Source organism: Trematomus bernacchii, unplaced genomic scaffold, assembly GCF_902827165.1.
Source record: "Trematomus bernacchii unplaced genomic scaffold, fTreBer1.1, whole genome shotgun sequence".
Lineage (NCBI taxonomy): Eukaryota > Metazoa > Chordata > Actinopteri > Perciformes > Nototheniidae > Trematomus > Trematomus bernacchii.
Genome location: NW_022987709.1, coordinates 1,943,357 through 1,959,417, shown reverse-complemented (window position 1 = coordinate 1,959,417; position 16,061 = coordinate 1,943,357). Strand labels below are relative to the sequence as shown.

Here is a 16,061-nt window from a genome sequence, read left to right as displayed (position 1 = left end):
CTGAATAGGCTACTTTTTCCATTAGTGTTTTTACTTCAGTAAACGATAGGATTTCTTCCCCCGACACTATTCCTCCAAAATTAAGCATTTCTCTTAATTATTAAATTGTCTGTTCCTCACCTACGTCATTTACATTTCCACTACTCAACGCCCGGAGGCCGCGTGACGTCAATGAGGAAGTGTTTTCATGCACCTGCTGGAGAGAAACATGGATGTATGGAGAGGAAACGGAGGGTCGCACTGGTAAACACATGACGCTGACTAATGTTTTGCGTGTTTAAAATATTTATGTTTAGTCGAGGACGCAGCTTCGAGTCAAAAACACAGATGAGCACCACCGCTTTCATTTATAACTTTGGATTTCAGGTGCTAGTTAGAAAATGTAGCTGCCGGTGGGCTAACGACAGCTAGCTAATGTGAGGAACTCCGTCAAGCAAGCTGCTCTTAACAAGAACAAGAGCGGAAGTGCTCAATGCGGTCCTCGGTGTTAACCTCTATGGTGTTAACGAGTTAAAACTAGCTTACTGAAGAAACGTAAAAATACTGATGTTATACAAATCTGAGGGATTACTTAAAGGTACATATACTTGGGAGATGTATTCATAGACTGGTTATGATCATGGTTATGATTCGCGGTTATGTTTTATTTTGAAGTTTCTCTCAGGAAGTTGGGATTTTGTCGTGCAACTTGATGTCAATTATCACTTGAAACGACGACATTGGTATAATAGTCCAAAACGGTGTAAACAGCCAAACAGACACCCGGTGTGTGTTTCCTTTAAGTAGTTGATGGTTTCCATAAGGTTTGTATTGCTGTAAGGACATCTTATCTTAGACTTTAGAATCTGATGTAATCTAATGTCTCATACTCCCATGTCTCTGTGTGTCCCAGCAGCAGCAGAGTGGAGTTGTGTGTGATGAGGCTGTGTGTTTGAGCTTCAGGATGGAGATCCTGGTGGCCAAGCTGCTCGGGCTGCTGGGATTGTTCGGCCTCATGCTGGCGGGCGTGCTGGTCCCAGTGCGCCTCCTGCAGGCGGACTCCGGGGCCCTGAGGTACAGGAGAGCGCTGTCTCTTTGCAACTCTTTCGGAGGGGGGGTGTTCCTGGCCACGTGCTTCAACGCTCTGCTGCCCGCCGTCAGAGAGAAGGTAGTAACACACATACTGGGTGTTTCTCAATGTCGAGGAAGGCTCCTCCAGAGCCACTATTTCAAGGATGCTACGTCATCGAGTCCCGCCGAAGGACTGTTCCAATGTCCAGGATCCTTGGAATTCTACCGAGGACTGAATACTTCGTTGCGGGAAATTTAGAGGATGCACCGCGGTCTTAAAATCCCCACAATGCTTTGCGCATGGACCAATTTCCAAATTTTTTGGCGGAAAATTTAAGGCGGGGCCTCTCATATGACGCACACCTGCACACTTGCTAGCCTGTCCCATTCTTCGTTCTCCGAATGAAAGGAAGGATTCTTGCCTAGCTTCTGAAAGACCTGACTCGGAGGGACATGTCCTACCAAGGAAGCGTCCTCGACATTGAGAAACACCCACTGCATACACTACAGTTTGTTTAGCGGTGGCGGTTCTAGACCAATTTGACTGGGGGGGCCAGGCTGGCGCCTGTTATTTTCTGAGAGGGGCACAATAAATGCAGGACGAAAAAGACAAAGACAGTATGAAGTAATTGTGCATAAGAAAACAATGCAATACAGTTATTGGTACACATATTTATTTCAGATACTTATAGTTACAGTTTTTACGCTCTAATGGGTCCGACTAGAATGACAAATAACGTTAGTTCCGCCTATTCCGTCAGCCAAGAAATCGTTTAATCATAAACTTTTCATTTTCAGGGGGTCCAAAGTCAGTGTTATGGGGCACTGCCCCCCCCCCTAGAACCGCCCCATTAAGCGCATGCATGATATTACTCTTAGCCTACTCTGTTTTGCTGCAGGGCTATAACTTATTATTTTTCACCACTGTACCAAAAAAGAATTTCAACTGTAACTGAATTTCAACTGTAACTGCATTACATATTGTTTTATTTTTACAATATAATTATAATTCGAAACACATATAAAATACAATACATGGATTTGTACTGCCTACTTTGTAATGTTTTTTTTTAATGTATATTCTTATGCTTCTAGTAATTTTTCTTGTTTATAGTGTACTTGTGCTGCTGGTGAGCAGAGGCCTGTACGACGAAGCCGGATTTTCGCTTAGCGAGCTAACTTCAGGGAAAACTCTGGGTTTCCGGTCCTACGACGCTGGTTCACTTCTTAGTGGGCTAGATCTCCATGGTAACTTATGCTGAGCGGCTAACCAGGGGCCTATACTACGAATCAGGATTTTCGTTTAGCAAGCTAACTTCCTGGATTTCCGGTCCTACGACGCTGGTTCACTTCTTAGCGGGCTAGATAACTTATTCTGAACGGCTAGCCTCCGGAGCAGGATAGGTTCCAGGATAAAAGCACTGCCTGCTGACCAATCAGAGCTCAGTATGCGGAGTTTAAAGCGATCAATTCATATGACAGGAGAAAGGAAATACAGTTTAAACTGCCGTTGCAGGAAAGACGGCCGGCCAAAATCACCGACTGTGTGAACGTGAAAATTAATAGAATATCACCTCCCATCTTCAGAGTAATCTGACTATTATAACATTAGCGTTAAGAAAGCTTACTTAAATATCTGCCACAACATAAGTAACCGGATCAAAGTAACATTACGTAGCCTACAGTCCGCAGCACTGTGAGTGCAGACGGCGATGTGTCCCATTATCATTCATATCACATGATATCACATCATAATGTATCATATATTTCCTTATCTGAGTCAGCTGAGCCGTATCTGGCCGTGCAACACTCACAGTGTCACATACTGTATGCAGAAGTATTATTTTAAGCAACACATTAAGTTGACGAAACACTCAAGTCAAATGTAATTAAAGTCAGATCGTGTCTTAGGCAGCAGTGATATCATAAATAAAACTGTTAATGAACGTATTCAAACACTTTTTCTGTTACCAGCTGTATTCACCTTGCAGCTGCAACTATGTGGCTTTTATCCTGGATAAAGTGTTTAAGTCATGGATGTTTAAAGTTTAACGTCTTCATATTTGTCTAATATTAGTTGACTTTTCATTCAGGAAATATATCTGTCAGTACACGGCTTGTCCATGTTTGTGATTGGTCGATCGCTCCAAATACCACCCCTTTCATGTGAACGCGCACCTAACTAGATAGGACACGGCTGGCTTGAGCGATCGAGTTGATAGCCAGCGTCGTAGGACAGTTTAGCGAGAGCGGGGTTTTTTTTGGATTAAGTCAACCGGATAACTCAAAACATATCCAGGATATGTTGAACTAGATTCGTAGTATAGGCCCCTGGTCCCGAGCAGGTTAGGTTGCAGGCTAAGAGATCAGTCTATAAAAGCTCAGCCTATCGACCAATTAAATCTCTGTGAAAATGACGTCACCATTTGTTGATGACACTGTGGAGCTCGGAGCGAGAATTGTGAGAGGCGCTCTCAGTTGGGAGAGGATCTTTAGGGACAGACTAAACCCTTTGCAGTGTCTCTTGTCAGAATCACGCTGACCTCAAGCAAGGCAGTCGCAATTTGTACAGGCTCCCACTACATGTTAGCATCTGTTAGCATCTAGCTCTCCTCTTACAAACATTTAGCCATCCCTGCTTATACAACATCTTGACGCAGTTTGGCATTGGTGCATGGGACAGTAATTGCCCTAAACCTTTCACACTCAAGAATGCCATCAAACCACCCTGAAGATGATGTGCTACTTCAAATAGCTAATAAACAGATAACAGACCTTAAGGAGGATATCCGACGGCTTTCTGACGAGCTGAAAGAAAAAGAGTCTCTCGTGTCCGGTCTCATGGAGGTAGCATCGGTACAGTCTAAACAGCTTGCCTCGTTCAGTACAACTATCCATGACACAGTTCTGTGGGATCCTTCCACCTGTCCACGGCCTTCCGACAGCTCGACACCTAGCCACCAGCAGTCGTGGTCTGAAGTGGTGCGCAGGAGCTTTTTGAATGGGGTAACTTCACCGCCTCGCCTGGGCCTTCGGAACCGCTTCGCGGCCCTGTCCGACAATCCGGTCCATCCAGTTGATGCTCCCGCGGCACTGACCCGTCCAGATGATCCGGCCCGTCCAGCTGGTTCTCCCGCGGCGCTGGCCCGTCCAGCTGATGCTCCCGCGGTGCTGGCCCGTCCAGCTGATGCTCCCGCGGCACCGACCCGTCCAGATCTGCACCTTGCCGCCTCTGCAACTTCTCTTGGGGGGGGGGGGGTCGAATAATCGATTAATATTCGCCAGGGCTGTCCGATTTTCGATTTTGATCATGGTCAGTTTCTGGCATCCCTACACTATACGTCACTTAACTGAAAATGCAGAGGAAATGTTTGCTCAGATTTTTACTCCCTCAATTGCCCATGCTAACTTCTCAGTAAATTAGCTAGTTGATCATTTTAATTCCAAAATAACAAATGTCATGGATACCATTGCTCCCATTAAAACAAAGGAAGTATCTAGCAATAAAAAATCTCCATGGAGAAAAGCCATGACTGTGAGAACAGCAAAAACTGAGTGCAGAAAAGCTGAACGCAGGTGGAGAAAAACAAATCTCCAAGTTTACTTCGAAATATATAAAGAGAGACTCTGCGTCTATAATCAGGAAATAAAAAAGGCACGACAGTCTTTCTTTTCTGACATCATTACCAAAAATAAAAACAACTCGCGTGCCTTGTTTGCTACCGTCGACAGACTAACAAACCCCCCAGTGTCAGTAGCTTCAGAATGTCTATCCACCAGGGCCTGCAATGAATTTGCCTGCTTCTTCACTGACAAAATCATGAAAATTAGACAAGTAGTCATTGCCTCTGCATCAGGTACAGCAAATGTACTGTCCCTATGTCCACCTAAAGTCAATCCAGACATCATGACTCAATTCCGTCTGATAAATGCTAATGACCTGGAAGACATTATTCAACATCTGAAATCCTCCTCCTGCTGCCTCGATATTATTCCGACAGGATTTTTCAAAACTGTTTTTCACTGCATGGCCTCAGATATACTACACATAGTAAACAAGTCTCTTCAAACAGGTGTATTTCCGCAGGCCCTGAAAACTGCAGTAATTAAACCGCTCCTAAAAAAGCATAACTTAGACACAACCGTAATGAATAATTACAGGCCAATATCAAACCTTCCTTTTTTAAGCAAATTGATTGAAAAAGTTGTCTTTCAACAGTTGAGTCATTTCATGTTTTGAAATGACGGTTTTGATGTGTTTCAGTCGGGCTTTCGACCAATCCACAGCACTGAGACTGCACTTGTAAAGGTCTTAAATGACATTCATTTAAACACAGACAGTGGCAGAATATCAGTTTTAGTATTATTAGATCTCAGCTCTGCATTTGACACTGTTGACCACAACATATTGCTAGACCGTCTAGAAAACTGGGTGGGAGTTTCAGGAACAGCTCTAAATTGGTTTAGTACCTACTTAAAGGACAGAAAAAACGTTGTCTCAATAGGCAATTACACATCAACTTTGACAAATATGTCATGCGGGGTTCCTCAAGGCTCCATCTTAGGACCTTTGCTTTTTAATATTGATATGCTACCTCTGGCTGAAATTATTCATTATATTCATGTAAATAAAATCCAAATACAGAAAAAAGTTTTACATATGTATTTTTGATCCTCACATATTTGTTTTCCGTTTAAAACCTCTGCACCTACAAACACAAGCCGCTTTCTGTGCATGGATCGCTGTGCATTCGTGTGTGGGTTTTTTGAGACTCCCCTGACGGTGACCCGATTCGTACTTGTAATTTTTTCTATCTATAGCCAATCAGATGTCTCCTCAATTCTAAGCCAATCACATGAGCGCGCCCCCACGAGGGTATGATTTATTGCGTTCATGACGTATCGCTTCATGTACGCATTTTGCGCTGTCCGGAGCTGACAGGTCCATGCTCCCCCGGGTAGATTTTGTTTTAAATATTGAAGTTAAAAGCATCAATCTGGTGCACTTTGAGAGCAAAATGAAGAGATCTATGGATACATCTCAACACCCAAACGAAACAGAACTGTAAACAGATTTACTTTTTCTTTATGGATATTTTACAAATCACTCCCCTTTAAAGACCGAAATGTCTACATGCATAGCAGAAGATGGCATCTTTTTTACATGAATATTCCAGCCAATCTCTGTTTTGAAACCATAAGCTGCAAAATGAGCGCCTTACCCCACTGTACAGGCGAGTTGGGTACTTTTTTAAATACTGGGCAGGCTCTGTTTTGCCGAGGTCCTCTGGCACATGCGGGCCGCCGAGGGGTGGCGGTGTTTGGGGCAACGAAGACGGCTGCGGCTGCTCCTCCTCCGTGGGCGAGGCAGGGCAAAGCCGGCGAGTCGGGTGGGAGGACGTTAGTGTCCACGACAGTGGCCGCGGGTAACGTAATGTCCCCATGATCTGAACTGTTATTACCTGCAGTAGATGCAGTGTTACTGCTGGCGATAAGGGCTGGTTGTTTTAACCATTTTCTGATGTCCATCATTGACTGATGTGTAAGCACCTAGCAGATGACGAACGCGCAGCGGCACAGGTCACGCGCACCTGACATAATAACGTTACTTACCGTTTAAATCAGGGGTGGGGAACCTTTTTCCTCTCAAGGGCCATTTCAATTTTTTCAACATCCTCCGAGGGCCGTACAAATGATTGACCTCTGCTTAAAAAAACTAAAATCACAGCCCATTCATTTCGCCTTTCTTTCATGCTGTGCAAAGAAAAAGCAACCTCTTAATCCAGATATCTTACCCTGACTCACGCATGCATGCACGTGCACGGTTGTGGCATGACCCCCAAAACAGAAAGATATGGACACAAGATGAGTGCAAATGTATTTAGTTTCCTATCCATGTGGACATGATTTAAGTGGGGGGGGGACCTAACCTCCTCTAGGGGGGTCCGGGGGGCATGCTCCCCCGGGAAGATTTTTGTTTAAATGTTGAAGTTGAAAGCATCAATCTGGTGCACTTTGAGAGCAACATTAAGAGATCTATGGATACATCTCTCAACACCCATATGAAACAGAACTGTAAGCAGATTTCTTTTTCTTTTTGGATATTTTACAAATCACTCCCCTTTTAAACTCTATTCTTGTTTATTAATAACAACTTTTTTTTACTGTAATATAGTATTTTATACCTGTTTACTTTATACTCTTATTTTTCTTATTCTCTAACTATAATGATAAAGATGTGCCTTTACCTCACTGGTTGTAGAAGCTTCTTATATTTGTTAGCATAGCTAGCTAACCAGATGCTAATAACAACAACGTTATTGACTGTATGATCAGTATGACAGATGAACAGATCACCACTGGGCTTACAACTAAAGACACAGCCACGCAAAAACTGCGGCATTTGTACAGCTCCTTATGGGTACTGCAATCTTTGGAAGTGGCGGAGCAGCGTTCTGGTGCTCTCTGGCAGGACTACACCCCTGTCAGACCAGACATATACCACGTGATGACACGTTAGGCTTGTGTTGTGTTCAAGGACCCTGACCTTGGCCAGGAAAAACAGGCACTCGCTTGTTTAATTTTTTTGCGGTCTAGATTTCTTACATTTTTTTCTTTTTTGCGTGTGTTTATAAATTACCTCGAGGGCCGTACCAAATGGTCTCGCGGGCCGTAGACGGCCCGGGGGCCGGAGGTCCCCACCCCTTGTTTTAAATTGACCAAATAAATGCAGCTATGTATGTTATTAACCACAATACAATTATTTAGGAAAATAATTCGGAGGCGGGAGGAGGCGGGAGGGGAGAGGGGAGGAGGCGGAGGCGAGGAGGAGGCGAGGAGGAGGGGAGGAGGAGAGGAGGAGGAGGAGGGGGAGGAGGAGGAGGAGGAGGGGAGGAGGAGGAGGAGGGCGGAGGAGGCAGGAGGAGGGGCGGAGGAGGAGGAGGCGGAGAGGAGCGGCGGAGGAGGAGGCGGAGGAGGAGGCTGAGACGGAGGAGGAGGAGGAGTGCGGAGGAGGAGGTGGATGGCGGCGGCTGGAGCGAGGCTGCGTCTCTTCGTGCGGGCGGCGGCGGATGGGGTCTGCTGCGGGGGGCGTGGAGGCTTTGCGGTGTTAGCGTGTCTTCTTCTTCTTATTATTACTAATACTACTATTTTATTATTGTTATTATATTATGTAATATTTTTCACTTAAATTTTCAAATTAGGGGTGCATAACGACTCAACTGAGGGTGCAAGCACCCTTATGCACCCCCGTAGAACCGGGCCTGCTCGGGTTCCGACCCCTGGTTTAAAGGCCTAATCGATCAGTGCCTGTACTACGAAGCCATTGCTAGACAGTGAACGTCAAAAACGGGGGAGCCTCGCTGCGGGGAAACGGTGGACCTCTGTCGCCCTGTCCAAAGCAACTTCAGATGGCCAGTCCGCCCTGCCGTTACCCGAAGTGGGGGCCGATCGAGTGGGCAACGTCCGGCCCACTTCGGTACGATCCCGATGGGCCAGTCCGCCACTGCTTCGGCATACAGTATAAGTGTTGCACGGCCAGATACGGCTCGAAAAGCTGACTCAGATGAATGAGGCGAGTAAACACAGCTGACAGCCGGCGTGAAACTCGAGCGATTATTCGCATCGCGTCCGGTGTGAACGCACCATTATTACAAGTATTGTATAATTATATAATTACAAAATAAAATCGCCACTCTCAGTACAGCGCCACTTTTCGAACAGGTAATGCACGCAAATACAATATTTTATATTATTATTATTAATAATATTAATAATAATATATATATAAAAAAACATCTTGTATTTTAGTTACACCCGCTATTGATAAATGTTGTCAACATTGGACTTTGATACCGTCCACATAGCTATAGTGAAATAATATAATCGAAAACATTAAGCCTCTTTGATTTAATAATCGGAGCTGAAACCTCTCTGCCATCTCATATAACACACACTTCCTTATTTATCTTTGAATAATAATACCGTAAAAATTAAGACGACTATACTACGGTCCTTCGGTCCTGAGATTAGCGCCTGAAGGCAGGCTCCATGGACCTGTCAGCTCCGGACAGCGCAAAATGCGTATATGAAGTGCTACGTCATGAACGCAAGAAATCATACCCTCGTGGGGACGCGCTCATGTGATTGGCTTAGAATGAAGGAGACATCTGATTGGCTATAGATAGAAAAAATTGCAAGTACGAATCGGGTGACCGTCAGGGGAGTCTCAAAAAACTAGTGATGGGAATTATGGCTCTTTGAAGGGAGCCGGATCTTATGGCTCCGTTCCTTTCAAAGAGCCGTTCAAAAGAGCCGTTTTTTTTTAAAGGGGGCGGGGTTACTAGGTTTATCTGCGAAATAATCACCAGGATAATGATTGACTGTATTGCCAGACCTAATGTCAATAATCGGCATTGTAAACATGACACAAGGTGGCGCCTTATCCATGTCATTCATGTCAGTGAATGTACTACTTTGAATTTAACCTCTGTATGTGTTAAGTAAATAAAGTTGCCTTGCCTTGAATTCAATTCATGCAACTCTTAATATTAGATACTGTGTTTTTAAGTGGCGATGGAGATTATTTGTTGACCCTGCTTTAAAGGATATTTTGCCTTTACAAATGGTGCGCTTTATCACTGCCTGGGTTTTGGTTGAAGTGCATCCAAATGCTGCTGCGTTTTCAAGTTTGGCTCATTTTCCATCCGAAAAACACGTCGTCTCCCTGTCCTGTACCACTTGTTATGACCTCTCTCTCTCTCGCGTATTCCGTTAAGACCCACCCCATCTCACTCCTCGTGCTGAAACCTACCAATCAGAGTAGGGGCGGGTCTTCACAGAATACGTTTGGGGAACAAAATCAAGCTTTTTTAAAAGGCGAGTGGATTTTGGCAGGCAGTGAGTGCGGACCAACGATTGAACGATAACAAGAACGGCTCTCACCAAGTACGACTCGGTTCCCCTCGTTCGTACCAAAGAGCCTTTCAAAAGAATCGGCTCGTTCGCGACCGTCACATCACTACAAAAAACCCACACACGAATGCACAGTGATCCATGCACAGAAAGCGGTTTGTGTTTGCAGGTTCAGCGGTTTTAAAAGGAAAAGAAATGTGAGGATCAAAAATACATGTAAAACCTTTTTCTGTATTTGGATTTTATTTACATGTATATGAAACGGAACACATTTGTGTGTGCATTGACAAACACAAGTGTGGATCCGGAAATACAAGTGTGACTCCTTTTGCGGATCATGAAATACAAGTGTGAATCCTTCTGTGTGCATGTGTGTATTATGAGACTGTTCTGAGCCCATACTGTCTTGCCTCTGCGCCCCTTTTTGAGAAACACTGCCATATACCGATCTCTGCGTGTCAGGGAGATAATGAAGGTGACTATGTGAATCGCAAATCATTCCACGGCCTCAACATTCAGGTAAATCTTGCACATTCACTTATAGAACACACATTGAAGTCTGGGTGATTAAAGGAAATCACACATTTAAATATTCACACAGTACATGTTTCACACTTGGACTATCTTTATCTCGGACTCATTGCAAATGAACATTGATGCTACACTGACTATGATGCTCTTATTGTGGAAGTAGGCTTGTTAACCCCAAATGCTTTTGCAGGCCACATGTGACCACAGGTGTCTCATCACAAGCCTTGAGGCAAAGTGGCCTGGGTCAGTCCATGACTCAAGGATCTTCTCTGAGTCTTCACTGTGTCACAAAATCGGGCAGGGTATGGCAACTGTACATTCTTATTGTTTTGTGCTTCTGAAGCTGCCTTTTGTGGTACTTATTATGGAAATGTTCCTTTATCTTCAGGGCTCTTCAGTGGAGTGCTGCTCGGGGACAGGGGTTATGCCTGCCAGCCTTTCCTGATGACCCCGTATCCTGACCCTGGTGAAGGGCCACAAACCAGTTTCAATGTGGCCCATGCCAAAACCAGGGTCAGGATTGAAATGACCTTTGGCATATTGAAGGCCCGATTCACCTGCCTGCGGGGGCTCAGAGTGGCCCCTGAAAGAGCTTGCTGCATCATAACGGCCTGTGTTGTGCTGCACAACATCGCCACAATGAGGAAGGGGAGGGCCCCTCCTGCAAACCCCCAACCTGCTGATGTGGTAGACCCCATCACCCTGGACTACCCTACTGGCAGGGCTGTCAGAGAAGCCATCGCATTATTATTTGCTTAATAAAAAAAGAACACAGAGAGCGAGGCCTTGGATGATTTATGTTGGAGTTTTTATTTTTTCAGCCATTCCTGAAGGAAAAAGAGAAAAATACATAATTTGTTTACTTTTTCTGTAAAGAAAAAAGGGATTTCTCTTTTAGGTATCCTAAAAGATGTAAAGGTCACCTTATGCACCTTTCATTTGACTTGAAAATAAATTACTGAATGTTACAAAATTACCTGTCTTTCTCTGTCCAATTCTTCCACCTCCAGCTTGTTTTTTTTAATTAAGAGCTTTCGGTGCTCTATGAGCAGCTCATTAAATTGGATGCTTTGGACTAGGGTCCGTTTGTAAAGGGCCCTCACAGTGTCTGCTTCAGCCTGAAACACATGAAACACATATATGTTGCTTTAACATTCAAGCATGGCTCACAGCAAGAAAGCTAACCATTTTAAACTTGACTATACTTTTAAATTTAGTTTAATTAATTACTTGTCGTGATGAGGGCCTAGATGTGGAGGGCCCAGGCTGCGTGGGAGGAAGAGTTCCTTCTTCCTGCAAATTGAGCAAAGCAAATATCTTTTCAATAGAGAGTAGTTATTTGTCCCATGTGCAGACCACCACCATGTGCAAGTAATCAGAAAGAATCAATTAAAGCAACGTGGCCACACCCTCTCTATCTGTGTTAGGGCAAATTGAAAACTTCATATCATTGGTAACAAAATACTAAAGTGTACCGCCAGAGCGCTCTCCGAGCAGACCGACAGCGTCTCATCATCTAGGCCCTCCTGAAAAAAAGAAGACATGTAAATGGTCTGTGTTATCCATATTCAGCGACCATATAGGTGACATACCAAAGGTTACGTTACCTCTGTAAGAGGTAGTGGGTGATTTGGGGGGGGGCAGCAACACCACGTTCTCCCCATCATCTGCAGAACAATAAAATAGGCCTACATGTTACTTACTCCCACAAAAATAGATATATAATTGTGTTTTATAGCATCACAGCTGTTTAAAGCTCCCTGACTCTTACCCTGTATAAAAATGTGGTGGGAGCTGCTGCCACCAGGGTCAGTAGAGACCCCCCCTTCCACCCCTACCATCAAGGGCCGACCCGCATTGTTGCTGAGGGCCAGCTCCTCGGCAGGGGTGAAATCTGGCGGAGGAGGGCCCCCTCCTGTCTTCCTCTGCTCATTTTTTTTCCGGTTGGCTGCAAGAATTGGGAAAAAATGTGACCGCTTTCCTATACAGTTATGAAACACAGACTAATTGAAGCAATTCAAAACGTGTAGTTGTATTTTTAAGATCTCAAAAGAGGGAAACTTACCAGATTGAATGATGTTTTTATATTTGACTTTCATTTGCTCCCAGGTCCTTTTAGACCCGCTGGGGTTACATCTGAAAAACGAAAAAAATAATGCTATAAATTAAAAGGATTACAAAAATATTAGGCTTAAAGTCCACTTGTGACCCTCGGGCGATGATATTATAAAGAAAAAAAGGCTGCCACTCAATGATCAAGTTGGTATTTTAATTAGGCTACTATTTATCCGATAAACAAAAGAATTCATCTGGAAGTGCCGGATTTATTTTTGTACATGACTGCCGTGCATCCAATACACTTTTAAAGATGTGCAGCTGTGCACGCTGTTACATACGTATTTTACTTACGCATTCACGGAGTCTGCAATCTGCTTCCAACATTGTTGGCGACTTTTGGCAGCCGCAAGGGTACTGCTTTTTGCCTTAATTATGTGCTTCAAATCTGCGAATTGGCTCATGATCACCGTCTGCTCCTCCGCCGTGAAATAACTTGCTCTAGGTTTCTCCAATATTCCGATTGGTCGATCGCTCCAAATACCACCCCTTTTATGTGAAGGCGCACCTAACTAGATAGGGTACGGCTGGCTTGAGTTAACGAGTTGATAACCCGCGTGGTAGGACCGCTTAGCGAGAGCGCGTTTGTTTTGGATTAAGTCAGCCGGGTAACTCAAACATATCCAGGTTAGGTTGAACCGGCTTCGTCGTACAGGCCTCAGGTCTTTCTACTTTTGATCTTAAGTGTTTGTGTTGGCTCTCCTCAGGTGGCCGACGTGTTCCAGCAGCTGAAGATCAGCAGCGACTATCCTCTGGCTGAGACGATGATGATGCTCGGCTTCTTCCTCACGGTGTTCGTGGAGCAGTCTGTGCTCACCTTCAGGAAAGAGAAGCCGTCCTTCATCGACCTGGAGACCTTCAATGCCGTTGGGTCGGAGGCCGGCAGCGACTCGGAGTACGAAACGCCCTTCATCTCCTCCAACCTCGGCACGCCGGGGGGCGCGGGCAGTCACCGCTCCCACAGACACCAGCACGGACACTTCAGCCCAGCCGAGCTGGCGGGGGCGGGGCCTCTGCGGCTGGCCAGCCTGGTGCTGGCTCTGTCTGCTCACTCTGTATTCGAGGGCCTGGCGCTTGGCCTGCAGGACGATGGATCAAAGCTGGCCAGCCTCTTCCTGGGCGTGGCCGTGCACGAGACGCTGGCCACAGTGGCCCTCGGGGTGAGCGTGGCCAAGGCATCGCTTGGCATGAAGGATGCCGCCAAGCTGGGCATCACAGTCAGCCTTATGATCCCGCTGGGGATGTTGGTGGGGATGGGCATCGAGTCGACCCAGACGCTGGCGGGCAGCGTGGTGTCTGTGGTGCTGCAGGGATTCGCCGCGGGCACCTTCCTGTTCGTCACCTTCTTTGAGATCCTCTCCCGAGAGCTGGAAGACAAACAGGACCGGCTGCTCAAAGTGCTTTTCCTCATCCTCGGCTACTCCGTGCTCGCCGCACTGGTCTTCATCAAATGGTGACACACAGGAAGTGCTTTACTCCATAAAGGCAGCAAAGTCCAGCTGTGAGAGGCAAACAAATCTGCAGCAGCTGGATCAACACTAACTCTTTATTGTCTTCAGCTGTGTCTGTAGTGTTAACTGTTTAGTTAAGATAACTATATATCAAATAATATATTTTATAAACAAGGAATGTATCTCCTTTAAGCCCCTGTCACACTGTCCCGAAATTGACTCCCGATGGACACACGAATATGGAATTGTGAATTTTGCACGAAGATGGCCCCGAACTTGGTCATCGGCCAAGCAACAGCCGAAGCAAGTACGATGCCTACAGAAGGCCACGCGATGGCACCCGAACCACACACAAAGGCGACACGTGACCTCCTGATGGTATAAAAGCTTCGGCCACGTGGGAAATCAAATTTTTATAAAATAAGAGCAAACATGTGTTTCACTTTAAAAAAAACGTATAAAATTAAAAGCAACATGAATTAAGGTAATCAGGCAACGTAACATGTGAATTGGACCGAACTCATAGTGGAAGCGCGGGAGCAAATACATCGTAGAACGTCTCGCGGGCGCGCGCAGATGAAGGGGGACAGTGGACTACACAAACACACAAAATACCGCACTCACTAACGATGTCACAACAATCGATGTTCAGTTTTTTTAAAAGAGTAAGAACAGAGTCGACGCCGCCGGAACCACCACACTCATCATCCTCACAGCAGGTGCCGCCTCAGAGAGACGAGGGTGTGTTTAATGTTGTGCCCCCGCTGAGCTCAGTCCCTCTGCGGGACGTAGCACCCGTTGCAGTATAACAGAAAATAGCATCCCAGTGCCGGACCTCTCAGCCATAGATGACCCGGCGGCTACACAGCCAAAGCTCATAAAGTAGGCCTACCCTCAGACACTTTTCAGACAAAAGAAAAGGAGCTCCGCTGCCCACTGGTATGTCGACAAGTACACATTCTTGTAGTATAGCATTAGCAAGGACAGTGTGTTTTGTCAAATGTGCCGGCATTTTAGTGAGAGAGGCGGGGCCGGCGGAGAAGATACATTCAGTCGCCATGGTTACAGGGACTGGAAACACATCGACTATGCTCTCAGTAAACACGAATGCAGCGCAGCTCATGCAATAGCTATGGAGAGAAATACAAACTACAGACAGTGCGAGAAGTCTGACCATGGAACCATCCTCCATCAGCTACTCAACCCAGAGGGCCGACAGGGAGAGATCATTGAGAAAAATCGGGAACACGTAAAGTTTTCCCAGACATAATTCTCACGTGTGCAAAGCAAGAGATTCCTCATTTCATATTGAGACTAAATATCTAGGAAAATGATTAAGAAACGTAGAGCTAAAATTTCGTGCCATTTGCAACTACCAGAGCGCACCCTGACGCGGCATTCTCCAGCCCACATCAGCAAAACTTATGAGTGTGAAGCAACAGTATCTGCTGCCCAGCTGCTTTAGTATGAAACGTACCTTCAGCTCATGAAAGCTCTGCAGTATCAGAAGGAAGTAGCTAATGATAAATCTGCAGCCTCTGAAAAGTGCCGCGTCAGAGAACCAGTGCCATTTACGCACGGGCGCTCACTTCGCTAGATCCGCTAAAAAGGACAGCAGGCTGCGGTCTAACCACACAGACACACATCAGGCTGCGGTCTAACCACACAGACACACATCAGGGTCTAACCACACAGACACACATCAGGCTGCAGTCTAACCACACAGACACACATCAGGCTGCAGTCTAACCACACAGACACACATCAGGGTCTAACCACACAGACACACATCAGGCTGCAGTCTAACCACACAGACACACATCAGGGTCTAACCACACAGACACACATCAGGCTGCAGTCTAACCACACAGACACACATCAGGCTGCAGTCTAACCACACAGACACACATCAGGCTGCAGTCTAACCACACAGACACACATCAGGCTGCAGTCTAACCACACAGACACACATCAGGCTGCAGTCTAACCACACAGACACAC

The 16,061-nt window shown here is 45.6% G+C and overlaps 2 protein-coding genes across 4 annotated transcripts; both read left to right on the top strand.

The window, feature by feature from the left end:
* The first annotated feature begins 188 nt into the window (after positions 1-188).
* LOC117491080 (zinc transporter ZIP3-like) lies at positions 189-15,759 on the top strand. Of its 3 annotated transcripts, none has more exons than XM_034140930.1 (3): positions 189-243; positions 893-1,147; positions 13,317-15,759. In XM_034140930.1, exons 1-3 carry the CDS (start codon positions 217-219, stop codon positions 14,064-14,066), a joined length of 1,032 nt encoding a protein of 343 aa, XP_033996821.1. In that variant the 5' UTR covers positions 189-216; the 3' UTR covers positions 14,067-15,759. The 3 variants fall into 3 exon arrangements, with proteins under 3 accessions (XP_033996821.1, XP_033996822.1, XP_033996823.1); XM_034140931.1 differs by having other exon boundaries at positions 207-243; positions 896-1,147; XM_034140932.1 differs by lacking the exon at positions 189-243 and adding an exon at positions 570-803 and having other exon boundaries at positions 896-1,147.
* Positions 10,292-11,601, top strand: LOC117491082 (putative nuclease HARBI1). Its single transcript, XM_034140933.1, has 2 exons — positions 10,292-10,796; positions 10,883-11,601. The coding sequence occupies exons 1-2, from the start codon at positions 10,673-10,675 to the stop codon at positions 11,251-11,253; spliced, it is 495 nt and encodes a 164-aa protein (XP_033996824.1). The 5' UTR covers positions 10,292-10,672; the 3' UTR covers positions 11,254-11,601.
* Positions 15,760-16,061: the final 302 nt, after the last annotated feature.

What these genes read in the sequence shown, in the direction of transcription:
- LOC117491080 (XM_034140930.1), top strand. Translation starts at nt 217, where the DNA reads ATGGAGAGGAAACGGAGGGTCGCACTG. An exon ending in GGAAACGGAGGGTCGCACTG is followed by an intron (nt 244 to 892) that starts GTAAACACATGA and finishes TGTGTGTCCCAG; the next exon opens with CAGCAGCAGAGTGGAGTTGT. An exon ending in TGCCCGCCGTCAGAGAGAAG is followed by an intron (nt 1,148 to 13,316) that starts GTAGTAACACAC and finishes GGCTCTCCTCAG; the next exon opens with GTGGCCGACGTGTTCCAGCA.
- LOC117491082 (XM_034140933.1), top strand. Translation starts at nt 10,673, where the DNA reads ATGCTTTTGCAGGCCACATGTGACCACAGGTGTCTCATCACAAGCCTT. An exon ending in GTGTCACAAAATCGGGCAGG is followed by an intron (nt 10,797 to 10,882) that starts GTATGGCAACTG and finishes CTTTATCTTCAG; the next exon opens with GGCTCTTCAGTGGAGTGCTG.